At 39.6% G+C, this 27,795-nt stretch overlaps 2 protein-coding genes across 3 annotated transcripts in view; one reads left to right on the top strand and one right to left on the bottom strand.

The window, feature by feature from the left end:
- Positions 1–2,750, bottom strand: part of GRK4 (G protein-coupled receptor kinase 4) — a 45,058-nt gene extending 42,308 nt beyond the window's left edge. For both annotated transcript variants that reach the window (XM_075420411.1, XM_075420412.1), the window contains exon 1: positions 2,521–2,750. In XM_075420411.1, coding sequence (XP_075276526.1) covers positions 2,521–2,572 — 52 coding nt within the window. In that variant the 5' untranslated portion in view covers positions 2,573–2,750. The remainder of the gene's footprint in view (positions 1–2,520) is intronic.
- Positions 2,751–3,074: 324 nt separating this feature from the next.
- On the top strand, positions 3,075–27,795 carry NOP14 (NOP14 nucleolar protein). Its single transcript, XM_009940910.2, has 18 exons — positions 3,075–3,532; positions 5,758–5,892; positions 6,750–6,891; positions 7,437–7,582; positions 8,053–8,190; positions 9,715–9,837; positions 11,057–11,188; positions 12,519–12,822; positions 14,107–14,237; positions 14,481–14,566; positions 16,210–16,345; positions 18,200–18,301; positions 19,154–19,307; positions 23,634–23,793; positions 24,621–24,768; positions 25,736–25,854; positions 26,986–27,141; positions 27,500–27,795. The coding sequence occupies exons 1-18, from the start codon at positions 3,335–3,337 to the stop codon at positions 27,597–27,599; spliced, it is 2,610 nt and encodes an 869-aa protein (XP_009939212.2). The 5' UTR covers positions 3,075–3,334; the 3' UTR covers positions 27,600–27,795.

Below are 27,795 nucleotides of genomic sequence, written 5' to 3'. Positions count from 1 at the left end.
TGATGAGCACCAATCTGAGGTTGTAATTTTGACTATTAGGTCCGGTTTATGTGCTCAGGTATGATTTATTTAGATTTGGTGTTATTTACCAGGCATTTCTGAATTCTCATTAAGCGTCTGCCATACCCTTTCACCAGATGAGGTCAAGTACACAACATCTTTAACTCTGTTTCTATATTTGCAAAATGAAGATGACATATCTCGAGGCTTAAAAGACTTCACAAGATGCTTTGAAGTGTACAATCTTTTCCTACTCTCATCTTCATCATGAAGTAATCTCAAATTAGACTGACCCATACAAGCCACAATTAAGCCTACATTGATTTCTTTTAACACGCCACTGAAAATTCTAAAATAAGAGCACAGTAGTTTAGCTTTTATTTCTTTTGCTTTTACACCTGAAATATTTATCCAGGTCAATGCCTTCTCTTATCCAATCTTTAACAGGCAGAGGAATTAGAAAAAGGATTACTGATGTGGCTCAAGCCTCTACATGAAAATAAATTAAGCTATTAATTTACACTAGTTTAGGATTTCACCTTCTTCCACGACAAAGAGTAATTCTGCACTACTCCACGCTCTCCCCACTCTCCATACACTACACGGTCAGATAATAGCGATGTGGGAAGGAAAAGGTCAATTGAAACTCCGCTCTTCTGCCCCAAGTGTGAGGCCCTTTTAGCAAAGAATGTATTTCAGTAAAATATCTTCTTCACATATTAACTTTGCAAATTCCATTCCCTTTGAGCCTAACAGGCACATAAGAATGGAGTTGGGACAGGGATTTTATAGAATGGTCCTGACAGATGCAGTAAACCAGACATTCCCAGACCAGCCAGAGCATGCAACAGACAGAAAGTACTTTCATTTCAAGAAGTGTTTTTAAAAAGGTGACGTAAAAAGTACCCCATGCACTGGAACTCAGACCTGAAAAGGTAAAAGACCTTCTACCAGCTGATCAATGGAGGTTTAGAGTTTCAAAACCAGAAACCACATTTTTGTGTGTGGTTGCACAAGAGTCCAGGCCAACTGACGGTACAAAAGAGTAATAGCTTATTACCATTACTTCTATAAGTTTCACATCAGGTACAACTGATCTTCACATTAGCTGCTGTCAGACTTCCATTTAGTTCATTAAAATATCTTGTTTGGTCAGTTCTACCACTATAATTTATTTTAAACATAGTGAAACCTTAACTAAAGAGGCAACCTGACATTAAGCAGCCACTTAAAAGCCTTTCCAGATTACCACTCCACTCTCTGCGGTGAGGGTTTGGGCACAGTAAAGTTCTGAGCCAGATTCCACTTTCCCTTCATTGCTCAGATCACTTCAAGGCAAACTCCAAATTCAGGCAGCACCACCACAGACATGTTACTGTCAGCGAAACCAGCCAAAACATGTCCTCTAGTTTGAGGTGGTCTTTTCAGCTAAGGTTGGGAAATGGCCCAAAACTGTGATCACTGTTCTGGTTTTTAAACCCCACTTCAAAGTCAAAAAGCTCATTTTCCTCTCTTGCTGCTTAAGGCAAATTTAACTGGATACACATATGGCGTAAGTGCCAAACCCATTTAGAGTTGGAGGAACTTGCAAAACATACAGGGGCAGATTCTGTTGTTCTTACTCACTTTAAACAGCTCCAGCTAAACTAATAGGACTTCTCAATACCATTAACAAAAGTAGGATCCAATCCAAAAAGAATATGCACTTTTCATAGTTGAAAAACATACTCTTCACTGAATACAGCGGTAATCCGGGGAGGCTTTCAAGTGGCCATTTAATGGACAGTTATATACATCAAAAAGCAGTGGGACAATCTTATTTCAGGACTTTTTTTTTTCAAACAGCAACCACGTGCTAGACTAAATTTCATTATCTATCCAAAATGTTTGTTAGCTGGGGACGGAATCTCCAAGTCAAGATGCTCTGGGGAATCAAATCTGTACATACTAATCTAATGGAAAGTAGGACACTTTAATATTAGGTTTACGCAAGATATTCGACTGCAAAATACAGGTAGCGTTCACCAGCAATGTTCTCCACAGGCACGAATTTCACCAAGGGAGAGTGCAATGTTCTTCCAGAGCAGATTTATGTCACTTCGTCCTTTATAGCCACATATATTTACAAACAAACTAAGAACCACGGATTAACGATCTTCTTAAGACATCCGGTAAAAACACCGTCTGAATCGAGAGCCCGAGGGGGGAAGCAGGAAAGCGGTTTTTCTCAGAAGCAAGCCGCCAGCCCGCAGCCCCGACCCCGTCCCGCGGGCGGAGCGGGGCAGGTGCCGGGGGCCCTGCCCAGGACCGCCCCGCCACCCCCGCCGGGCTCCGCCGCCCCGCCCGGACCCCCCCGCCCGGCAGCCTCTCCTCCCTCCCCACCCTCTCCTCCTCCATCACTTCCTCTCCCCGTCGGCCCCTTTCCCCCCTCACCTCAGACCCTTTTCCTCCCCCCCCCGCCCCCGCTACGCCTCGCCCTCTCGCTTCTGCTTCCCCCTCGCCTCGCCCCGCGGCTCTCACCCTCCCGGGCTTTCAGCAGCACCGTGTTGGCCACGATGTTCTCGATTTCCATGGTCGGGGGCTCCTTCCCCTCAGGGCAGCCGGCGTGGAGGCCGCCCCTACTGCCTCCTTCGCCCCCTCCTCCAGCCCCGCCACCGCCGCGACGCCAAGCCTTCGCTCATCCGGCCCCGCAGAACCTCAGCGCTGCGCTCGCCTCTTCCCCATCACCCGCTGCTCGCCCCGGCACCGGCCTCCCCCTCCCCGAGGGCGGAGGCAAGGAGCAGGCAGCAACCGCCCGCCCCGACCATAGCTCCACCGCCCTCCTCCGCCCGCCTCAGCCAGCTCCGCCTCTGCGCGCCTGTGGCCGCCTCCCCCTCCCTGTTCCCCGGGACTACAACTTCCAGCAGGCAGAGCGCGGCGGGCGCCGGGGAGACGTGAGCGCTGCCGCGCTCTGCCTGCTGGGAGTTGTAGTGCGTCAAATCTTTCCCGGCCTCCCCCCCGGCTCGCCCCAAAGTGGGAGGGGAGAAGCGCGGTAAATCCCGCGAGAGTTGGCGAAGCTCTCGCGAGAAGTGGGAGGCAGCCCGTGCGCGTGTGGCGCTGCCGGGGCAGGGCGGTTTGCGGGAGCGGTGTTAACGCTCCGCGCTCCGCACCGGAGTTAGGGGGGGCGGAGGGCAGTGGCCAGGCACGGGGGGTGCCGCGAGGGGGTTTGCCGGCCCAGACTCCCCCCCAGCGCCATTTTGTTCGGCCCGTTTGCCCCTCCAGGCCTGGCCCCGCACGCGCGGTGCGGGCTGAGCCTCTCCTCCCCCACGCGCGCGGGCAGGCAGCCGACCCGAAAATGGGGAAGGCAGCGAAGCGGAAGCGAAAGGTCCCGGCGCCCGCCGCGGCCAAGGGCCCCGTGAAGTCAGCGATGGCCATGGTCAAGAGCAACCCCTTTGAGGTGAAGGTCAACAGGCAGAAGTTCGACATCTTGGGGAGGAAGACCAAGAACGATGTGGGGCTGCCCGGTGTCTCGCGGTCCAAGGCCATCAAGAAGGTAAGGGGACATCCCAGGCTGGGGGGAAGCGTGGCATCTGTCGTTGTAGCTGCGGTGGAGAGGGGATAAGCCTGGAGCCACCTCGGGTGAGATAAGAGACTGCCTCCGCTGTGCGCAGGAGCAGTGGCTGGTCACCTCACGTTGCTCAGGTGGGGATGGAGAGCCTGCTGGAAACATCTCCCTCCAATGCAACCCACAGGCTTCAGTACAAGTCTCCCCTATTGCATGTGTGGGAATGAGTCTCTTTCCAAATTACCCAGGTTCGGAAGGCAGCAGCACGTGTTGTTGGTGAGCAAATCACAGAAAGTTCGGGGTTGGAAGGGACCTCTGTGGGTCATCCAGTCCAACCCTCCTGCCATAGCAGGGTCACCTACAGCAGGCTGCACAGGACCTTGTCCAGGCGGGTCTTGAGTATCTCCAGAGAAGGAGACTCCACAGCCTACGTGGGCAGCCTGTGCCAGTGCTCCGTCAGTGCAGGTGGTTGTCAGCGTACGCTGTGTTGGTCAGTTTTGGGTGCTGCAGGGTGTTAAGCTTCTTGATAGTGGTGCAGTGTTGCTGTGACAGCAAAAGCTTGAAAAGGCACTAAGGTCTGAATGCAGTGAGGAAAGTGTAGATACAAAGAAATACCATTGATTTGGAAAACATGCAGGTGTCTTTTTGTGCACTGGTTAAATGATTGCATTGTAGAAGTGTGTTGGGGTGCAAAATAATGGTCTGTCCTCATTGCTTTCATAAGAATGACCATACAACTTCAGAAGAGGAAATCTTGTCTCTTAAGACGTTTTAAAATTGCCTCTTCTTGTTTCTCTACTGACATCACCAGCTACCTGACCAAAATCTGTAATGTGTAAGGGAGGACATTGTGTCATACTATGCGTCTGGGATTCCAGCATCCTACCTTATCCTTGAGTGAGGCACTAGAATTTTTTATGATTTGTCCCTTCAGACAAACCAGGGAAGAAGTTAAAACCTCTGTGGAGTCTGTTAAAGCTGAGAATAGCATAATGTGAAAGTTTGCCCCCGAGATTCTCTCTGACATGTTACGTATGATCTGCTGTCAAACAGAATTTAAAGCACCTACTGAAAAGAGAAGTTCTTTTTAAAATAGCGCAGTAAGAGGAAATGGATAGTTTATCATTTTGCATGCATTGTGGGAGGTGATGCATTAAATAGCTTTTTATCAGTGAGAGAGGACATCAAGTAATTGATAAACAAAAGTGCTTTTCCATATCCAAGGTATTAAGAGATGTTAGAGTTCATGCACAGTGTTTAAGCTATGTGATAATTTACATGTTCTGTGCAAGAAATAAATACAAAGTAGAACTGGCACAGTGGTAGGTGAAGCCGGAGTTCTGGTGTCAGTTACAGCCGCGTCTGAAAGGTGAATGCTCAGTGAGGCTGCAGAGGCCTGTTGTAGGAAACTCATCCTTTTCCTTCAGTGCAGCAGTTTGTGAACTCATGGCAATACGGATAGCAGCAGTACCTTTCCGTAATATTCAGTTAATGTGTTTTAAAAAAACACAAAATTTTTTTCAGCCTAAACACAGACAGCGTTTTCTTCCTTTAGAAACTACGTAATATCTTCAGCATGGAATTATAAATTAGCTTTTAGTCTTCATTACTATTTGTCCAGTTTTTAGAAAACTTTATGAATGTTTACTATCACATTTTAAGGTCTTTAGGTTTTTTTTAATAGTAAGGTAAATCAAATGCTTGTCATGAATTAGATCTCTGGTATTGCAAAGTAAACCCATCTCCTTACCTGTACCACAAGTACAGCAAGTACTACCTCATAGAGACCTGCTAAACTTCCTTTTACTGCTTTCATGTGTAACCCCCCTGTGCTCAACACTGAAACAGAGAGCTAAATGAATGTACCTACTTGGGGTTTTTTGTCTTAGATGACAAGACCAAAAGAGGTTCAGCTGACACTAAGGCTTTTTTGCTTTCTTTAATGTATTGTTCTTGTATACTAAGCTTCAGACAAATCAAATTTCTTCAATGGCAATGCAGAGTTTTGATACGTGATAAAATAAAGGTGAGATATCTTCATATGGGCAGCTTATAAGAGAACTTAGAGATTGTGTATATATTGTATGAGCTTCCCATTTCTTTTCTCTTTAGATTATGTTGCCAAGATACCATGGAACCTTTTTTGCCTTGGTTTTGAAAGTAGTTGTTCTCTTTGGTTTTTAAATTAATCTTTTTTTTTTTTCTTCTTCTAGCGTACTCAAACATTACTGAAAGAATATAAAGAAAGGGAAAAGACAAATGTGTTTAAAGATAAGCGTTTTGGTGAATACAACACCAAAATAAGTCCAGAGGAAAAGATGATCCGACGATTCACTTTGGAAAGACAGGTAAAGGAATCGGGGGAAAAAAAAAAAAAATCCAAAAAACCCCCAAACCACAAGAAACATTTGACTTTTTAGGTTGGGAGTGCCCCTTTTAACAGAGGGTTTTGCAATGTAATGCTTTCTTTTTTATTTTATACATTTGGAACTTTTATGGAAAAGCAATTTTTTGTGGGAATCCAAAATTTTTCATGAAAACTTCCTGGTTTTGCAAGATAACTTTTTGAAGCAGAAATTTCTTTGAGGACTGATATGCAAGAAAGCCAGTTTCAAGCAGATTCATGGATTCGTTGGTTTTCTTTTACTACTTTGACTACTATGATCTGGGAATGCAATTAGGAAAAGGCAACCACCATCAAGTACACTTTGAGGTTGCAGTGCAGCTACTGAACAGCAGCCATTTCATTTGCTGACTAGAAGAACTCTATAACTTGCTGTCATTCTGTAATGTGAATTGTATGTGCAGCACCTCATCATACTCAGTCTCCAGAATTCAATAGTGTAATATTCTGTTCTGCTGATAGTTTGTTTAGGTTAAAGTCTGTTTCATTAGGGCTGAAATGTGGTAATTGAGAAGTGTTTTTACAGATACACTGATAAAACTTAAGCTTCCTTAGGTTTTCTGAGTTACTCCATTTCTACATTAGTGTAAGAATAAGAGAGTCATCATACGCCTTCACTTAAGGTTTAATGAATTTGAATGAAGATATTGGTCTGGTAGCACTCTTACTCCAGTGTTCTGTTCCAGCAGAACACTGGAACAGGAATCTCCTCAACTAGCATTGAAAGTACAGGCTTTATTAATTTGTTGCCTACGTACTAAAAATCTTCTGTTATTTAATTGGTTTGTTTTACTATTCTAGCAAAATTATGGGAAGAAGAATATCTATAATCTTAACGAAGATGAGGAATTGACTCATTATGGCCAGTCTTTGGCAGAAATTGAAAAACTAAATGATATTGTTGATAGTGACAGTGACACAGAAGAGAGAGGAGCATTGTCAGGTAAGACATGTCAGCTAGTATCCCACTGTTGGTTTTATTGTTGGTACATGTATATCATTTGTTAAGTACTGTCTCTCAATGAGAAAGAATATTATGTAATTGGTTGGAATGTTTAAGCCAGATTTTACGACTTCTTTACCGCACACAGAACAGCACTCTGGATTTTAGCAGATTTTAAATTGGAACTACCTACATGGCAAGCTTCTTTAGTCTGTGGGCTTTTCATCATACGTAGGTAGCTGTATTTTGAGCCCTTGGGGCGGAATCTGAAGTGTGAGTTTTCTGTTTGCTTTCTTTCAGCTAGGCACCTAAATAGTAGCTAAAATATCAGAATAAAATGTTTCTACCTCATACAGAATGTTTGTCAGCATTAATTACGTATCTAGCATCAATCTCTTGGTATGGTCATTCCCGTGGGGATGGGAATAGTTCATGATTGATTCAATAATTTTAATTGCTCCCATTCTCAAAGCACAGGGACATATTGTCCCAGCAGCACTCATGTATGCATTTGGAAAGGATTCACAATCTACTTTTTTTTTTAGCTGAATTAACTGCTGCTCACTTTGGAGGCGGTGGAGGCCTCCTCCGTAAAAAAGTGTCAAATGGGCAGCAAGATGAAGAGGAGGAAAAACCTAAATCTAGGAAGGAGCTCATAGAAGAGATGATAGCCAAATCTAAACAAGAAAAGGTGAGTTTTTTAGCCCTGAAGTATAAATTAGCATGGTTAAGAAGCTGTCGCAATTTCTGTCTTTGCAGAATAAAATAGTAGTGGCGTAGAAAAAAAAGGAAATAGCTGTCTAGGAGAAAAGTCCAAGCTCCTTGAATAAAGTCCATCTGACTTTGTAGGCATTTTAGGATATGCGCTGAGTATCTGCCATTCTTTTGTGTTGCCAAACCTCCCCTTCTGTTGACTCCTAACTTGTTGTCTGTATGCAACTTTTGTACAATTCAGTGTAACTCTGTGCTGCTTCTTCCACAAAGAATGTTTACACCTTTGAAATGTTAAGTATTTAAAATTGTTAGTTTGCTAAAGCCAGCATTTTGCTTTTACCCTGTAAATGCTGTGTCATGTTTGTCTGAACAGAACTGCTGCATTTGTTTTTGGTTTATGTTTTTTGATTTTTTTTTTTTTTTTTTTTTTTTTTTTTTGTTCCCTAGCAAGAGAGGCAAACTCGGAGAGAAAGTGCATTAGAACTCACAGAAAAGCTTGACAATGACTGGAAGGAAATCCAGACCCTTATTACCCGCAAAACTCCAAAGTCAGAGAGAAAGGACAAAGAAGCAGAAAAACCCAAGGTACGGTTTTGGCCAGACTTTTGGTTTGGACTCGTAGTGGCTGAAGTACAGGGCAAAGTTCATCCCTTTGTGAAATAAAATGTTGACTGCTGTTCACATTGTCCTGAAACTGCAGCATTCCTTCAGTTTGGTTAGTTGGAGAAATACAGGGTTTTATATGGTTTATCTGATTTTAATTACCTATTGCTTTTCATTAGTTATTAAATCTTGAGCGAGGTTGCAGGTTTAACACCGCTGTTGGCTACAGTTTATTTTCATGACAAATAAATTTTCTTGAAGAACTAAAATTGTTGAGAACATTAACTTAGTTTGAATGCCTTTGCAGTGTTTGTTGGATAAAACAACTTTTATTTGACAACACAAGTTTCCTGGTTGTAAACTGGGTACTGTCTCTACAAAAAGGGAATGAAAATATTTAACTTTTGAATAGGTATCTTATGGTCTCCAAGCTTTTTCTATCATTTGTATGTTATACTATGGGAAACAAACTTTTAAATCTAAGAATAGGTATTGTAATATGTTGCACTGTTTTTGTTTTCTTGTAGAAATTTTGTGTTATATTGCAGAACATTGTGAATTTCCATTTATTCATTGGCAGTAGAAATCAGTTTCTGAAAGATCGAACTAATGAACTGATCTTATCTTAAAACTGATCTCAACTGATGAACAGAAGATACTGGATCAAAAGTTCATATTTTGGTGTATTGATTTTTGTTCTTAAGATGTTTCACAATTAGCTGAATACTGTAGTATGTCAGTAATGTGGTATCTTAGACAAAAATTTTGTCATCATAATTTGCGGAAAAGGAAGATTAGATTCCCTAGCTTCATGTGTGGATCCAATTTAAGAACTATCCAGGTTGCAAAGTGTGAATTAGTAATGCTCCATAACATTATCGTTAAATTGGGGAAAATTATCTAGACATGCATAAGAAGAAAAATTCCTGGAAGTGAATTTTAGAGAAGCTGTATGGTTTAATGGCTTAAGCAGATATCAGGAAGACTCTGTTCACAAGTCCAGTGTAATCTCTGCTAGTGACTATTTTCCCAAGTATGCTGCTTAAACTCACTGAATATCAGCATCCTTTTTTTTCTTGAAGATAGATATCTGTGTAACTAAGGTAACAAAGACTTAGCTAGTGTCTGACAGTATAAAGTGAAATGTAAACTATAAATTTATTAATTCTAGCTGCTTTTTGAGAAAACAGTGTTTCTTAATAAACAATATTTTAAAATTTTTTCAATTAATAAGTAATCCAGTTTTTATGTAAGATACTATTTGTAAGTTTTTCAGTTGTGACTAACTTAAACAGAGGGGGAAATTCCAGGAGAATTTCTATTCAGATGTTCATTCTGTTCCTTGTCTTAATACGGAGTTGAATGTTCTTGCAGCTTTCTTTGGAAACAGTCTTTTCCTTGTGTCTTAACAGTCTTATTTCTTAGCTCTTAGTCTGGCAGAGGGGTGGCTGCAAAGCAGAATAAGAAAACTTTAGATAATAAACAATTATATAAATATTTCTTTAGCCTGATGAATATGATATGATTGTTCGAGAACTTGGATTCGAGATGAAAGCAAAACCTTCAGAGAGGATGAAGACAGAAGAAGAATTGGCAAAAGAGGAGCAGGCACGACTCCAGAAGCTGGAGGTATACCAGTTGTGGGCTTAGGTTGTTTTGTGTCCTGTCTTTTGAGAGTGACCACTTACAGTCGTTGCTTGACCTTAGACTGAAAGTGGCTGTACTAAACTGCAATTTGTCAGAGGGTGAATTCAGGAAATCTTCTGTTTGTGTTTTGTTTGCAGTCTGATACTACAAAAAAAAAAAAGCAAACCATAGACTTAGTACGTGACTAGTGAAGTTTATGAAATGAGTTGATCTTTTTTCAATAAAAATGTAATACCACTTCAATTTGCCTTTAAATGTTTTAAATTATTCAGAGTTGAGAGGTGCTTCTAAGTCAGTAAGGGGGAGTATAATGTTGCACAGCAGTTGAAATAGTACACTGCTATGTCATTTATTGTTCTCTTCTGGTGTTGCAAGAGTGTTCCAGTGGTAGCATGCATATAGCTTTGCTTTGCAGAGAAATAGGATTCTCTTGGGAAAAGTTGCATGCTGTTTCTGTTACATGGAGGTCTGAGTCTTACAGAAAGAATGAATAATTTGGTAAATGTTTCTCTCCTTTTTTCTTTTGGTATACTGCAGACACATTTAGGACCACAGGAATTCAGTACCCTCAGATTACCTCAGAACAGCTCAGTAGCTAATAACAGAACAGAAAGAAGGACTTTTTTGTCTTTTCTGTTCTTGTAATCTTGTTTGATGCACAGTCTATTTGGTTGCCCAGTTGGAAATCCTTTTGTACATGATTGATTCAGATATTGCCCATTGAGTCTATTTACAAATTTAGTGTATCTTAAAAATCTTAGGATATGATTGTGTTTCTTGCAAACTTGTTACATATATGGAAACACAGATAAACACTGCAGAATCACAAAACACGTTAGAAGCTTACATTTTCTCCTAATCATGCATTGTCTCATAAGCAAAATGGATAAATTTTAAAATGAGAGAAGATAATGCTTCTGATAAACTGAGTTTTAAAGCCTTCCAAATACGTTCATCCAATTGTGTATGTGCTCTTACCAGATTGCACTCCCCACAAAAAAATAAGCATCATCAGCTTTTGCCCATAATTTCTCAAGTTGCTGTTTTTTTCTTTTCATCAACGTGTTACGTAATCCCAGTTGACTTTTTTTTTCCTTTGATTTTTTTAGCTGTAGTATTTGAGGATTCTTTGATTCTGGTGTAGTTACCTGATTGATCTAGATGGCTTACATCTGTGTGTGGTATTTCTTCTAAAACACAGGCAGATCGACTACGTCGAATGTGTGGAATAGATGAACAGGCGAATAAAAAGAAACCCAGCCATGTGTCCGCTGATGATCTAGCTGACGGCTTTATCCTGGATAAAGATGACAGACGTTTATTGTCTTACCAGGTAAGGTTTAAAATTTCAGAATTTTTAGAATTGTGAGAAGATGGGAAAACCACTTTGGAAGTGACCTCTGTGGAGACCTCTAGTCCAACCTCCTTTACAAAGCAGGGTCGACTATGAAATCACTGGTTTGCTCGGGGCTTTATCCAGTCTGTTCTTGGAAAATCTCCAAGAATGGAGGCTGCACATCTCTCTGGGCAGCCTGTTCCACTTACTGTCCTTCCCATGAAGAGGTTTCTCTTATCTCCAGTCTGAACGTCTCTTGTTTCACCTTAAACCTTTTGCTTCTCATTCTCCTGCTGTGGACTGTTACGAATGGTGTTGCTCAGTGATCTCCCTACAAGGGAGGCACTGGAAGGTGGTTATTTGGTCCAGGCTGAACAAGCCCATGTCTGCCTCTCCCTATATGGCAGGTGCCCCAGACCCTTGACAATCTTGGTAGCTTTCTGCTGAACATGCTGCAGTTTATAGATGCATTTATTGTATTTGAAGGCCCAAAACTGAATGCTGTATTCTGTGTAATTTTGGAAGTGTCAAGCAGAGGAGGAGTAGTTATTTCTCTCAGTGTACTGACTATACTTGTGCTGTTATAGTAGCCTTCTATGCTGTTAGCCTACTGGGCTGAAGAGAGGGCTTTAGCCCTTCTGGTCATTCTTAAAAATTTCTGCTGTATTTGATACACCTTCTACCAGATTTCAGCCTGAGGATGAGAAGGTTTCTGAAAGAACCCTTCCCCTATGAAGTAGCTTTGATTAAGGTGGCAGAACAATATAACCTTAAAGCTAATGTAGTGAGTCACCCTGACTGTGGTGCAAGTGTCTGCATACTGATCCTCTCATCCTATTACATGCAAGTAGCAAAGGAATTGCTATTGCGCTCAAAGGGGAGAATACAAGTTGTGAATGTGAATTTAAACTGAAGATTAACAAAATCAGGACGGGAAAAAATACTTATCTGATGCTCTATTTTAATACGTAGAAGGAATATATTCTTTTTCCAACCAAGAATGCTTCATTAAGTGATCCTGAATTTTTTTTCATATCATCTGTTGGTAGTTTTTACTTAAGTGTTGATTCTTTTCATTCTCATATACTGCCTCCTGTCCTTCCAGTTTCTTACAGCCCTTTGGAAATACCCTGCTATTCTTATATCTGTATGCATGTTCTCTGCTTAAAATCCCTTCTTGGCCGGCACTGCTGCCATTCACTGCTTGGTCAGGGCAGCAAGGCTCAGCTTCTGTTCGTGTGTATTTAATGATAGATTTGCATGGTGATTCTGGCGAGGTGCTGTCAGTTTATCAGTGTTTTAACTGGGTTATTTCCTCTACTAACAGGATGGAAAAATTAATGTTGAAGAGGAGAAGGAGAAAAAAGACGAGGAGGAAGAGGAAGAAGAGGAAGATGGGAGGGAAGCTAAAGAGGATGAAGAAGAAAGCGAGGAAGAATCCGCTAATGAAGATGAGGAGGACGGTGCTGCAGATAGCCACTCTGATCTTGAATCTGACCTTGAGAGTGAAGAAGAAGCTGCAGAGAATAAAGAACAGAAGAAACACATGAATGAAAATGAATCACAGAATGTAGAGGAACTAGATACAAAAATGGAAGCTGCCAAATCAGAACTTCCCTATACATTTACTGGTAAGCAAAGGACTGATCCAGAGATCCCTGTTGTCTTCAGATGGTTTATAACCAGTGTCTGTCTTTGCCCTGTAGGATCTGACATATTCCTGTTCATCCATGAAGTTTTGCTTTATAGTTGCCTTCTACTGTTCCAAGAGTGGCCAGTAACTACTGTTTAATGATCAGCCGTAATCATCCTATGAGCAGTGGGAACCAGATCTGTTTCACCCCAGAGCTGTTTGTGTTCCTCCAAACAGCCTTAGAATTGAAAGATAAATCCTGGGGAGAAAAATGAAAATATCTGTACTCATTTCTGAAGGCCACCAATACATCCAATCCAAAGCACTAGTGTTTTGCATAAGGGAAGCCAGAATAGTATTCTATTATCTATACTTAAATGAGAAAAGGTTACTTTCTCTAGTGTTTGGACTGACATTTTTGTCCGAGGAGATGCTTGAAGAGGCAGGATTCTGAGATTTAATCCCTGTGGTAGAACATCACCGTATTGTTAAACAGAGACACTCAAAGTTTGACTCCTTTTGGGTCTAAGTCTAGGAAGAAGGAGGAGGCGTGTTTCAAGTAGTACACAAAACATTCATTAAGTACATAATGCATCTAACTATTGTCCTAGTATAGATTTCTCTAACAAAAGTATCTGTTGCAAGATTAAACATCCTTTCAGACAACTTCCTTAAGTGCTTGCATTTTTCTATCAAAAGCCATAGCTTACATTACACAAAGCCTTCTAAATTGCATTCAGGTTTTGCTTTAACCAGAAAGCAGTCACATTAACTCAAAAAACGTAACCAGTTAGGATCTTTTCTAGCATGTGGACTCATGCAGAAGACTAAATATATGGCAGGTTGGGTTTTGTAAAATTATTTTCTATTAGTGGCAAGATTCTTGCTTTGCTTAATGTCCTTCGCACAAAAGCTACTTAGGTGTAAATTAAACACAGAACAAATTGTATTGTGGTAAATTTATGAATATGTGCTTAAGTTTAATTCTGCTTTGTGTGTGTCAGTATAGTTGTGCTAAGCTTAGGCAGCAAATACAGGATGAATTGAATGTTAATCTTTGAAAAACATGTGCATTACTTTCTGAGTTATGTTCATATATATCTAATGTTACATATATGCTGATAGGTTATTAGTGTTTAAAAGGTGATTGTTTAAAAGCTGTATGGTATCTTTTTTTCTGAATAATAACATTTTCAAATTGGAAATTTGTTAGATAATCACTTGAATTAAGTATGTTAAGTTTGAGATTTTTGTCTGGTCAATTTTTGTTTTCAATTTCTAGTTCCTGAGTCCTATGAGACATTTAAGTCTTTATTGGCTGGAAGAACAGTAGAACAACAGCTTATTATACTGGAGAGAATTCAGAAGTGCAATCATCCAAGCCTTGCAGTGGGAAACAAAGCAAAACTTGAAGTATGGGCGGTTTGTTGTTTTGTTTTGTTTTACGGTTTAAAATTAACTTTGAATTCCAGAGTAAGTTTTAGTAAGTATTCAGGAAGCAGTATAAAACATACATGCTTCTGTGTTGTGAATAGCAGTAGAATCAACATACCACTCTTCGTTTTCTAACTTCTGTATCACTGTTCTTTTCTGCTGTTTAAGAATATGTACAATGAAAAAAACCCTAATAATTTTAACATATTATGCTTCTTTCAGAAATTGTTTGGCTTCCTTCTGGAGTATATTGGGGAGTTAGCAACTCTGGATTTACCAGAGCTCAGAACAATTGACAAACTGGTACTGTAAGTAATAAATCCTATGAACTTTTGTTCCTTTATGATTTAAAGAGAAAAGCTACATAGGGTAAAGCATTTAGCATGTTGTTCGTTTTGAATAGTTTTGTAGGAATTGTAGGCAACTGGTAACTCTCCAGCTCTGCAGTGTTTTAACTTTTTTTCATATATTGCTTGAGCTATTAATTGCAGCAAGACGTTTTCAAAACCTCAGGGTATAATTTTTGATCTGAAAAATGCTTTTCATGGGTAGTGGATAAACAAAACCATGTATGCATGCAGACTTTTGTATATGAAGTTATTTAGACTGCTGAATAAGAATTTTAAGCTTTGCAATGACAGTGTGCAGTTCTCTTTACAATCTTTGTTTTTTCCACGGCAGAAATGTTTTTTCCATTCACTTAGGGAGCTAGATGAAAATGGAATTGGAGAGTGTTATAGTAAGCTTCTACAGAAGTTCCAAATAAACCCTTTGCAGGAAGTCCTCAATTTGGCATTGTCTTCAACTGTCTTCAGGCAGTTACAGTAACAAGAGCCAAATTTGTCTTGGAGGTATGCAGCAAAGGACAAGAGTCAATGGACATAGGCTGTAACAAGGGAAATTCCAATTAGATGTAAGGAAAAGCTCTTCACAGCAAAGGTGCTGAACATTACGACAAGTTTCCGAGAGAGGCTATGGAATCTCCACCCTTGAAGACAGGCAAACTTCAACAAAGTCATGAGCAACCTGGTCCAGCGTTGAAGTTAGCTGTGCTTTGAGCAAGGCTTGTATTAGAGGATCTCCAGAGGTCCCTTCCAACCAAAATTAGTCTGTGATTCCTGTCTTGACTTTCCAAGCTAGACAGCTTGCTTGCAATGCGTTATTTGTGTGTAGTTTTCAGCATATGTTTTTTATTTCATGCTAAAGTAAATAAGTTTTTAAAAGTCTGTTACGTGCAGCTGGAGCATTCATTGCTCTGTTGCGTTCATCAGCAAAAGCACTGTCCCAGTGATACTGTCGTACGTGCTGGGCCTTTGTAAAAAAGTGTAAACACATTTTGATTGTTTTCTAGAACCGGGATTTATTGATATCACTACAGACATTTTTAACTGAAAATACTGGAGAAACTCTGACCGAACAGATGCAGACTCCTGACTGCATCTCCCTGTAGGCTCTAACTATAGGCCAGGAGCTGACCTAACTTTGTGGATATTTTTTTCTTGTTTGAAGTAATTATTTTGCTAACCACATTGCTACCTCACATGTTGTTTAACATTGCCTTAGAGTATTTAGAGTAATGGGCTGCCTAGTATGTGCCAGCATACCTCAGTGCAGTAGAGTTAGGAGATTCAGAAGGATATGTTTTAACAATAGCAGATGATTTGGGAGTGTATTTTGAAGTTTTTCATTTGATTTAAGATTTAAAAACCACCAAATCGAAGATTATCTCACAAGGCACAATGAAAAATACATGTCTCTGTAAACTAAAAAGTATTGCAGTAATAAACTGTATACTGGGTGGCTATTTCTAAAAAAGAATAATTTGTTTCAGGGAATTTTACTGTTGCAATGTAGATGGAACACAATAAATCTTCCTACAGGTGCTTAAAAATCAATTTTTTATTAACTTCAATGGTGTAACTTGATCATGACTTACATTTCTTGTTAATAGGCCATTGTACAATCTTTGCCAGATGTTTCCTGAGGCAGCCAGTGACAGTATTAAGTTTATCCTTCGAGATGCTGCGCATGACATGGAGGAAGTAATTGAAGTCAAAGGCTGTGCAACATTTCCAGGTTTAGACACGGTAACGAATGTGCACTGCTTGAAAAATCTCTTGTTCTTTCCATTATTACAGACATGCCAGTAAATACAAGATGACATTAAATGTAATTTTATATTTCAAAGTACATAATGAATTATTAGCATCTGTGACTTCTTAGGTTTCTCAATATTTTAAATTGCCTCTGTGGAGATAAATTGTAACAAAAAAACCCACAACAAAGAAGGAAAAGTCCTGAGAAACAACCAACCCACCCCCTCCACACAGGTTCTTCAGAACAGAGATGTAAGTCTAATATTAGTAAGGGGAAAAGATCTTAAAATTGCCACTCGAGTTTTCATCAGAGAACATTCGTTGTTTTCCTGATGAAACTTAAATGGGTAGTTCTAGGAAGAAGTGATACTGTCAGTTATGTCCTGATTTCTTTAGTTAAGTCAAATGTTTAAAAAAGTGCTCCATAGAAGTGCACTATCTCCTGGGTTAACAAAAATAACAGTGAAATATTATGGATATAAATATACAACATATCATAGTACTTTATGTATGACAGTTGCTAAATTAATGACTCGGAAAGAATTGACCTTCTTATGTTGGTAATATGTCGAAATTTCAGTGGCCATGCCAATGTGAACAGCCTCCTTTTTCAGCGTCTAGGTGAATGGCTGTTAGAGAATTCAAGAGTGGAGTGTATGGAAAATGGGTATTTGTTTATTGTAGTAAGAAGTTTTAAAGACAAACTGTAAGTCAGTAATTCAAAGGGAGCTACTTGTTTTCTGTCTCCCAGCTTGATGAAGCAGTGCTGCCTAATGGAATAATTAGACTATTGAGAGAAAATACACTGAGGGATTTGCTTAGAAGACTTGGTTCTTACTGCTTGGAAAATATTTATATCAAGTTCTTTTGAAGAGTCTGTATTCAGGATGTTTTGGATTTTGCAGGAAATGTATCGTAGAGAGCTTTTAACTTCTATTTTTATTTTGTCACTGTCACCCTTATGACACCAGTCACACTTCTCTGACTTTCATTCCTTTCAGTGGACTTTTTCAGGTCTCAAGCCATCATTATCTTTTAGGGGGAATTACGTCACTCTCCTACTCTCAAAGCACTTGTTTGAATGAATGTTCCTTAGACTGGTTGTGTTAGTAGACTTTTATATTTAATCTAACCTGAAATTTGGACTGTGGTATTTAGTAACCAAAGCAGTCAGGATAATATTAGTTTACAACAGAAATTTCACAGAGAGCGCTGAAACAATAAAACTTTACTTGCATCAAGTTTATTATGTAAATAGCCACTTAGATAATTTTCAGAATAACCTCACAACTGATCTTTAACTTCCTTATGGTCTTGACAAGAGGTCACTTGCAGCTCTCTAACAAGTCCCCTTCAGTGAAAGTGTACCTAATCACTGTTTAGTTCTTTTGTCTGCAACTGTTATTTGTTGATGTGTGCTAGTGCCTGAGAATCCTGGTCACTTAATTGTCTGTGCTGAGGACCTCTTGAAAGGTGTCATAGGTCATGTGTGGCCATTTGCTCGTTTCTTTGTGGTGTGAGAGTATGTGATTGTGGTGGGCTGAAGGGATCAGATTTTCTTATGGAGTAAATGGGGTTGGGAGGAATAGTTCCTTCTTGGTTGTTCTTTCAGCTGCCTCATTGAATTAAAGCAATAATGGATATTCCATTCTCTCATGTAACTTAAACAGTCATTTCAATAAATACATCATGTATCCTATCAGATTTCTCAAAATGATGTATATTGTAGTATTTTTAGACTACTACATGGCAGTTACTCATTGATCAGTTGCATATGTGTAAAGTCAAGATCCTGGGAATAACATCTTACTGTACTTTGCCTTACGCTGTTTTATGTGCTATCAGCTGATTTATTTGAAAATTACATCTCTGCTGTTTCCAACTTCTGACTTCTGGCATCCAGTTGTAACACCTGCTTTTATGTACATGAGTCAGCTACTTACTAAGGTATGTCTATGGTGATGTATCAGTATAGAACATTGTTTCCTTGTTTCTTCCGAGGACTCCAAATATATGTTTTAGCATTAATGTATTTACTGGAAGTGTACTGAAAAGGCAGCTTTGTGTTTGGTATAGTCACAGATAGTAATTGGAAGAAAAAATGAAGAGGAAGAAACCCTCACAGAGTACAGTCCAACTCACAAAACCATTTCTAATCATTTTTTCAAGCTGACACACAAGAATTCCTTATATGGTAAATTACATAGGACTAATAGAACAGACTGAATACAGTCTGAAATCATTCATTAGTGATATCTTCTATATATTGTATTTGTTCCTACTTAAGACATTTGCTTAAAAATTGGCACTATTTTTTTTCCTTGAAAATGGACCTAATGCAATACATTTCAGTGCGGTTAAAATATGTCCTTATTTTTCTATCCAAGTATCTTGTTTATATGTTTCTAAAGTCTTGAGCTAGTTGTTCTATTGCTCTCAGATATCCAAGTTGCTCTGAGCATTATATTTCCTTGATTCCTTTCTGAAAAAGGATATGGGGCATTGGAGAGCAAAAAAGGAGGACTAAAATTTAAAAAAGGTCAGATGGTAGAGCTAGCAAGCAAAAAGAACTTATTGTTTGTGGTTTAGCACCTTCTAGTGGCTAAATCAGTTCTGACCGACATCTTACTCAGTTCTGCATATACTCTTTAGTGAGGGCAAGGGAAAGTCAGAGGGTGTGATTTTATAGATTTTGAATATGTACAACTTAATTAATGTTTCTGCTTTTGGGGGATCCTATATTTTTGTGATGTATAGACTTTTAATTATTAATATATTGTGCCTTTTTTTTCCCTATAGTGTCGCATTACAACATTGCAAGATGTTATTAAAGGGTTATTTGTATGCTGTTTGTTCTTGGAATATATCTCTCTCTCCAAAAGATTTGTACCGGAACTCATCAATTTTCTTCTTGGACTACTTCACATATCTCTACCCAAAAAACAGGCCCATGGTAAGTTTGTTTAGAGTAAATGAGTACTAAAGTAAAATGATTAGTATTAGGGTTTATCTTTTAAATTTTAATTAAAATCTTTCACACTGAATTTATTGTTTTGAACAAAAGACCAAAATCATCTGCTAAGTTAGCCATAAACAGCCTTGATTCTTGGGCATCTTGTTATGAAGTAGATCCTCTAGTGTTGGCAGGAAGGAAAGAACTGAAGTTATTAAAGGAAATGAAGTCATGTTGCTCACAGTGCAGTATTTTTGGAATATTGTTGTTCTAAATAGGCTGTGTGATTGGACTGTGCTCTGAAATTCACAGTCCTTAACAGATTCTCGATGAGTACCCTGTATTTTCACAGTGTGGCAGCAGCTAGTGCTTCAGATACCCTCCCTCTTCAGCTAATAGCTGTATCACCAAGATTCCTTTTTACTTCTTAGACATGGATGTGTTGTAGTGTAACAGAGGGCAGCTATCCCCACAAGCAGGATTAGTCTGTGGTGTAAAATAAATGTGTCAACTTAGCAACTTGCACAGACAAAAGGGAGAATAAAACTATCTTCAATTTGATCCATATGTTAGCAAATTATTTGCCAATCTTCCTCTTTCTTCAACTTTTTCTTTGGGATTCATTTCTAGCTTTAAAGTTCTTCCAGATCTGGGGCTTTTTTTGTTGGCAAGTTTAGTGATGATAATTCACTTATGAGGAGCTTTGTCAGAGCATAGTAACTAATTCATATGTTAGTATCTCTGTTGGGGTCACTCTGAGTGTCACCTAACATGCATGAAGAGACCCTGCAGGCAGGATGTTCTCAAGCGAAAATTTAGTTATTTGTTGGCAAACTCACAAGACATCTGGGATTTAATGAACTGCAGGCTACGTATTAACATACTCTTTACTCTTCATAAGACACCTGAAGAGTCTTTGTTCTCAGAGTAGTTGTTAGTCTGGTGAGGAAGGTTCAGCTTCTGTTGCTGCAGTGTTTCAGTACATCTTCAGTAGGATAGCGCTTGTCTTGCAGCTCGTCTTTTTTTTTTTTTTCTCTTCTCTCCTTCCCCCTTTAGGATTTTTATGTCTGGTGTTTCTTTTTCTTTTGAATTCTTGAGCTACTAATGATTCTGTTCTCAACAAGCTTAGCACTGCAATTTCACCTTTATTATCTTCTATGGCTGTACCCTACAGACTTTCTCCCAGCTGCTTCTCACAGCTTAGCAGCTTCCTCTGAAGTGTGAGCCAAGGTTACACAGCTGGGCTGCATCAGAGCTAAGCCCAGGATCCTCAGAATGCCGACATCTGAACTCTTAGAAGGAGTTGGGAAGAGGTTACAGAGTGGGTGGGTTACATAGCACTTAAAGTATTTTCTCCTTTGTGTACTCTCTTAGGAATGTTTGATCTATGAAGGTTTTGGTACAGTTAAAATACAGGATTCTGCAAAATCAGATAAGAAACTATTTTAAATTTTTTTGCGGTAATTGATGATCAAGTGATTTCCTTTGTATTTCTGTTAATGATTTTGCACTAGTTAAATTTGCAAGGGTTGGTTTCTGTTAGCAGTGAGCAAAAGCTCAGTAAAAGATACGTTAGAGGCACAGTGTTCTCTTTGAGAATTTTTCAGTCAGTATTGATGTTTCAAAGTTATGAAGTATCCAGTCATGTTTTTAAGTATTCAGGGTGGAAGTATTGCCGGTAAATGTGGTTAGGCTGTCAACACAGAATATTTTAAAGTGAGCACGTGTCCACTTCTCTGGAATGTTGATACACTGTTGCACTAAGAAATTTCTTGGGGTTCTATTTTGACAGTTAGTAGAATCAGCAAATAGAACTTTTATTGTTTCAATTTTGAGTTTCATCCATAAATTTCTCACATGAAGAAATTATATGGAATGCAACTTCATAGAAGACTGAAATGCAGCCTGCTTAAGACTGAAAAAAACAATTATTACCTTAAAAAAGGAGAAAAGTTGGAGGTGGAGGGAGTGGGAAGGCATTGTCATTGTTAATAGCCTTAGCTAATGGAATTGTTAATGAGATCTGCTGTCCTCTCCCAAGTAAAGCAGACAATAAAACTGAGGTATCTTAGTTCCTGATCTTGCAGATGTTTATATGTGCCATAATCTCTCACCACTTTGGGTCTCAAACCTTATGAATCTTTATTTAAACATACTGTCTTCTGGCCTCTCTGTAAAAGAGCCATGTACAGGTTCTAGAGCATGTAAATAATCTTAACTTACAGTTTGAAAAAGTTTTGAATAAGTTCCATTGCAAGTTTGCAGGATGTAAGTAAAACAAAGAAGGGGGAAAAAAAAGTCCAGCATAGAGGCTGCAAATTATTTTCTCCCTTAGCCATGAAATTCCTCACATGCTTCTTTCATGTTGCTTTTTAAGTACCATTTCACAGATCAGCTTATGAACAGAAGCACGGTGATTCTTAAGCATTTTCTGTGTACCCTGCCCCAGTATGTACTCTGTGTTTCATACTCTTGTTTTAAAATTACCTAGCTGGAGTGGGAGAGGACTTTACAGCATGTACCTGAGGGCCACTGCTGAGAAGTCATGGGAGAGGCTCGGTGATGTGCTGCAGCTGTGGGCTCTCCCTGCTCCAGCTCGCTGTGCTGCTTGACCACTTAGAGGTCAAAGCCTTCCACTTGTAACTCTGTGGGAAAGTCCTCTGCCTGCCCTTTTTTCTTAGGCATATCCTGTACTCCATCCTCACTGGCAGTTTAACTGTGCATTTTGTTCCCCACAGGGAAGACACATCCCTACATGTCTTCTCTTTCCCTATACACAGAGTCATCGAATGAATCATAGAATGGTTTGGGTTGGAAGGGACCTTACAGATCATCTAGTTTCAACCTCCCTGCCATCAGCGGGGACATCTTCCACTAGACCAGATTGCTCAAAGCCCCGTCCAACCTGGCCTTGAACCCTTCCAGGGAGGTGCGTCCACAGCTTCTCTGGTTCCAGTGTCTCACCACCCTCACAGGAAAGAATTTCTTGCTAATATCTAATCTAAGTCTACCCTCTTTCAGCTTAAAGCCGTTACCCTTCGTCCTATCCCTACACTCCCTGATCAAGAGTCCTTCCCCATCTTTCCTGTAGGCCCCCTTTAAGTACTGGAAGGCTGCTATACGGCCTCCCCTGAGTCTTCTCTTCTCGAGGCTAAACAAACCCAACTCTCTCAGCCTGTCCTCGTATGGGAGGTGTTCCAGCCCCCTGATCATCTTTGTGGCCCTCCTCTGGACACACTTGAGTGGGTCCATGTTTGTCTTATGCTGGGGGCCTCAGAGCTGAGCAGAGTCCTTCAGGTGGGTTCTCACGAGAGCAGAGTAGAGGAGCAGAATCACCTCTCTCCACCTGCTGACCATACTTCTTTTCATGCAGCCTGGGATATGATTGGCTTTTTGGGCTGTGAGCGCATATTGCCGGCTCATATTCATTTTTTTCATCCACCTATACTGCCAAGTCCTTTTCCGTAGAGCTCCTCTCAAAGCATTCATCGTCCAGCCTGTATCCATGTTTGGGATTGCCCCGACCCAGATGCAGGACCTTACACTTGGTCTTGTTGAACTTCATGAGGTTTGCACGGGCCCACCTCTCTGGCCTGTCAAGGTTGCTCTGGATGGGATCCCTTCCCTCTAGAGTATCAACCACGACACTCAGCTGGGTGTCATCTGCAAATTTGCTGGGGGTGCACTCAATCCCACTCATCCCCACCCAGACATGGAGCTGTTGACTGCAACTCTTTGAGTGTGATCATCCAACCAATTCCTTATCCACTAAGTGGGCCACCCATCAAATCCATGTCTCTGCTTCAGAGACAAGGATCTTGTGTGTGCCAGTGTCAAATGCTTTTGCACAAGTCCAGGTAGATGACGTCAGTCAATTCTTCCATTATCCACCAATGCTCTAACCCCACAGTAGAAGGCCACCAAATTTGTCAGGCCACAACTTCTCAACTATGATGGATAGTGGCTTAGCAACTTCATCTGCCTGTTCCCTCAGGACCATTGGATGCATTTCACCACGTCCCATGGACCCATGCACCTTCTGGTTCCTTAGATGGTCTCAAACCTCATCCTCTCATACAGTGAGCGGTTCTTCGTTGTCCCAGTCTCTGGCTTTGGATTCTGCACATTGGGCAGCGTGGCTAGAGCACTTACCTATGACTGTACCCATGCTCTAGTGTTTTCCATTATTTTAGAAAAATATAATACTGATGAAGCATTTTTTAAGGCAACATGATTAAAAATGTAAAAAGAGTTCTTGTTTTTTCTTCCTTCACAAAGAATTCTTAGAATCGATCTTGTTTAATGATTATTGTTCTTGTTTTTTAGGCTATACTGTGGTGCATCCATTTACACCCGTGGGGAAAAATTCAGAACTGCTTTTGGTGTGTGATAAGAAGGATCTGGAAAGTTGGCAGAAACAAAATCTGCCATTGAGTGTTGTGACTAGGTTAAAGGAAACCAGCAGAACAGAAATGAATCATATCAGGTACGTAGGGAATGTGAACAGAAGAAATCCCAAACAGACCATCTTTTGGCTAATCTCAGTGACAGTGCTCTTTAGGAGTAAAAATAGGAGTAATGAGTTGTTCTGCTTTATTTTTATGGTACTACTCGGTAGCATATGAAATTGCTAATGTTTTGCTGGAACGTTACGCAGAGCACTTGTTGGAGTGCTCAGCACTTCCTTTTTGGTACAGCTGTGAACTAATGTGGATGATGTAGAGACAGAGGAGGTGCTCACTATTTTGAACTGTCAAGCTCGTCAGAAGCAAATAACAGTATTTACATACAAACACTATGTTAGAAGGTGTCACTTAAGTAATAAAACACTGAAGTTAGGAAAGACCACAATTAAACATGTTCATTAACCATGTTCAGCCTCATTTTTCACCTTGTGCATGTGTTACAGTATAACTTAATTTAGGGATGAGTAAGCATTTTGTTACAAAGTCCAAAAAGAAACCAAAAACAACTAATTCTGTTTCAAAAAAGTTCTGGAACTTCAGAACCAGTACCAGAACACTTCTAGAACCAGTATAAAAATTTACAGAAGTGGCAAAGACACAATGCTGGCTTGTGCTCTGTGCACTGACATAAAGGTTTGTTGCTAATGTATTTCTTGGGTATTTGCTTATAGTAGGAGAGTGAAATTTTTAGTCTGAATTAACAACTAGAAACAGCCTTGTAACTGGTTCTGTCAAGCAGTCTTAATAATAGACACTGCTAATGCTCCCAGATCTAATTAATTTGATTTATTTGAAAATCCAGTACAGTTTTTGCAAGTGAAACTTAATTTCTTTGATGCGTTAACAGGTTATCATGTCTAGCCCTGTGTTTTGACCTTATTAAAAAATCTGCAGCTCTGTATGAGTCTTTACCATCGTTCCATGAAATAGTGCATCCTGTCAGAATACTTCTTACACAACATGTGCCAATGAATGAATATCCTGAACAAATGCAGGTATGTGTTCCTCAAGAAAGAAATCATTGGTATGATTGGTTTATTAATAAATACTGTGATCTTCATCTGTGCTTACAACGAACAAAACCCTGGAATAAGCATCAGTGAAATTTTTTTCAAGGGTCAGGCGTTTGCCTTTTGTGCTTTTCAAAAATCATAGTGATGTTTCTGTGGGAAAACCAAAGAAGAGCGCAGAATGTTTAGAAAAGGTATTTTATCACTGTGCATCTTATCTTGTCCATCTAATTGAAGAGATTAGCACTTAACTTGTAATAATGTAACATTCCATGAGTGACTGAATTTATAAGAATCCTAGCCCAGTCATCCAGTTGCTTTTGTATTTTTGTAATGAATCTGTAAGACATAGGTACAACCGAATACGTGTACCAAATTGATGAGGTAGTATTTCTAACTAAGTAAAACCAACTTAGTTTTGTCTGGTCCTCTAACTTACTTAAAACAGGGCAGTTGTTTATTTTTCTAGCCGTGAGGTTCAAATTTTTTATCTGTCTCTTCTGAATGTAGCAGGCTTGTCCTGTCTTCAAAGAGGCATCACTGAATATCCTCAGAGAACAAGATTTTGTAATGTAAATAATGCGGAATGGCCTATGTTTCTTGCCATCAAAATAAACAAAATGAACAATCACTCTTAAAATGACCCTGAAAGGCAGAGTCTGAGTTAAACCGACTTTAAGTCTTGCTTCTTCCTCTGTTGGGTGAAACTACCTGCAGGCCTTTCTTACTGTCCATGGTACCATCTCAATAGACTTCCAAAAGTGTTTAAAAATTATCCAGCCTGGAAGGCTTACAGCATTTCAGTGTTAGCAATGTCCTAATGAATAGCAGTAATTTTACCCAGGAAAATAACACATGGGGAGAGCATGACTGTTGATGCAATTTACAATAGTTTGTGAATTATGGTGTCTTGTATATGCTTTTAAAATTGTAATTTGGTTTGCATTTTCAGGAGCGGTATCACAGTGCTCTGGAAGAGCTAGAGAACAAAGTGAAACGCTATGCTCCACTCATATGTGAGAAAAAGAAGCCAGTGCCATTGAAACAGTATACACCTAAAATTGTGAAAGTGTAAGTAAAGCAATACTTGATGCAAAGGAAAAGTGTGTTTAAATGTTAAGATTTTCAGCAAACTAGAAGGATTTGGATAACAGGTCGTAAAACAGATAACACTTTTTCTGCTAGATTTTGTGCACAAATCACAAGGGACCAGATACTTGGGTGGTAGGGAGGGAAAGAAAAAGCAAGGAGGAATTCTAATAGAGCAAAGATTATCTGCTGGAAAAATCAACTCTTGCCCATATAATCAATTTTAAATTAATAGTTTTCAAGATGAAAAGGTGTCGTTGTTAGTATCTAGTCAGGTGCCTTACCAAATGCTTTGTCAAGCACTCAAATCTGAAGAACAGCAGTGAGTAGTTCATGTGTAATATGAACTATGTGAAGGTAAGGATGGATGGTGAGAGTACTGAGGGATGCTTCACTGGTGCAAAAGATAAAGGCAGGCTATTCCTGTACTCTGCGTCACAGATCATAACAAATAATCAGTCAGATTAAGGATTCCTTTAAGCATATTTACTTGCTTCTTTCCTCTCTTTCGCCCAGCCAAGCAGCTTTCTACCTTCCAGCAGCAGCAATGACAAAAACCATGGGTTTTTTCCCCCTTTTTTACAGAGCTTGCAATGACCATGTGTATTTTTGTATTCTGTTTTGGAATTAAATTTTAAGAACACTGGTTTGGTTTTGTACATAATAGAACAGTGTTCTGATTCAGGCAGACTGCCTTACGTTGGCTGCTGACTTATTTAGTCATGTTGGTTACCTACAGGGGCATAAATTGTAGAATTCATCTGCAGAGAAAGTCTGCAAAACCTTAAAATATTATTGGGAGAGTCCATCTTTCTCCAGACGTCTTTCATTCTTCTACTGTAGCTTTTTCAGTCTGTCCAAAATGCAGGCTGCATATGGGGGATTGAAGTGTAGATGTTGTCTGCTTTGCACAATGATGACATGCAATTGGAACGTCTGGTGAGTGTTTTTCGGGTATGTTCATTGGGCAGCTCCTTATTTTGCAAGTTAATGATACAATATGCAGGAATGAAAGTATGAAGTGAGTACTCACGCAAAAACTCACTCCATATAAACATGAAAAAGTTGTTTTTGTTTAGGTGTTCTGTGCTCACACATATGTTCTCATTTCAGTTTAGAGTTTGGAAGAAAGCAGGGAGGCAGCCAGAAGGAGCAAGAAAGAAAGCAGTTGATTCGGAAGCATAAACGTGAACTTAAAGGAGCCATTCGTGAGATCCGGAAAGATAACCAGTTTCTGGCTAGAACGCAACTTTCAGAAATCATGGAGAGGTAATGTAGCCTTTGTTTCAGCACCCGTTTGGGGGTTGTTCTGCTGTGTGCTCATTTCTTTGCTGTGTGCCAAGACTGGCAGTAGAGATAAACCATACTAAACTTAAATAAATAAAATTGGAAAATTTGGGGAAAACCAAACATTTACAATTGATACAATTTTATGTGTTTTCAACTTGGCAGTTTAATTTCTCTAGTTCAAGAATATGCAGAATGTTTTTATTTAAAGTTTGTGTTGGTGAAATTCAAGAGTTGGGGGCCTTTTTATAAATTAATAATTGTTGTCTAAATATATGTACTTATTTTCCCTAATATTATCTTTCTGAAATATTTTATATGTTGATTGTTTGTTTTACAGAGATTCAGCCAGAAAAAGAAAAGTGAAAGAGCTTCTTGGTAGCCTTGCTACACAGGAAGGTGAATGGAAAGCAATGAAAAGGAAAAAAGGGAAGAATTAATTGGGACTGTCTACAGCAGGAAACTTACATAAATACCCCAGTCCTGTGGCTTTTGAACATATTTTAATTGCATTCTTTGGATGCGTTCTTTTTGAGGAGACAACATCATCAGATCTGTCTGAAAAAGTGAACCTGCTTATTGGAAAAACCCACAGGTTTTCATAAGGAAAATAAAAATAACACTTTTTATGTGGTA

Source organism: Opisthocomus hoazin, chromosome 5 (genome assembly GCF_030867145.1).
Source record: "Opisthocomus hoazin isolate bOpiHoa1 chromosome 5, bOpiHoa1.hap1, whole genome shotgun sequence".
Lineage (NCBI taxonomy): Eukaryota > Metazoa > Chordata > Aves > Opisthocomiformes > Opisthocomidae > Opisthocomus > Opisthocomus hoazin.
Note: the sequence above shows the minus strand (reverse complement) of the source record. Positions and strands in the feature narration are given on the sequence as shown.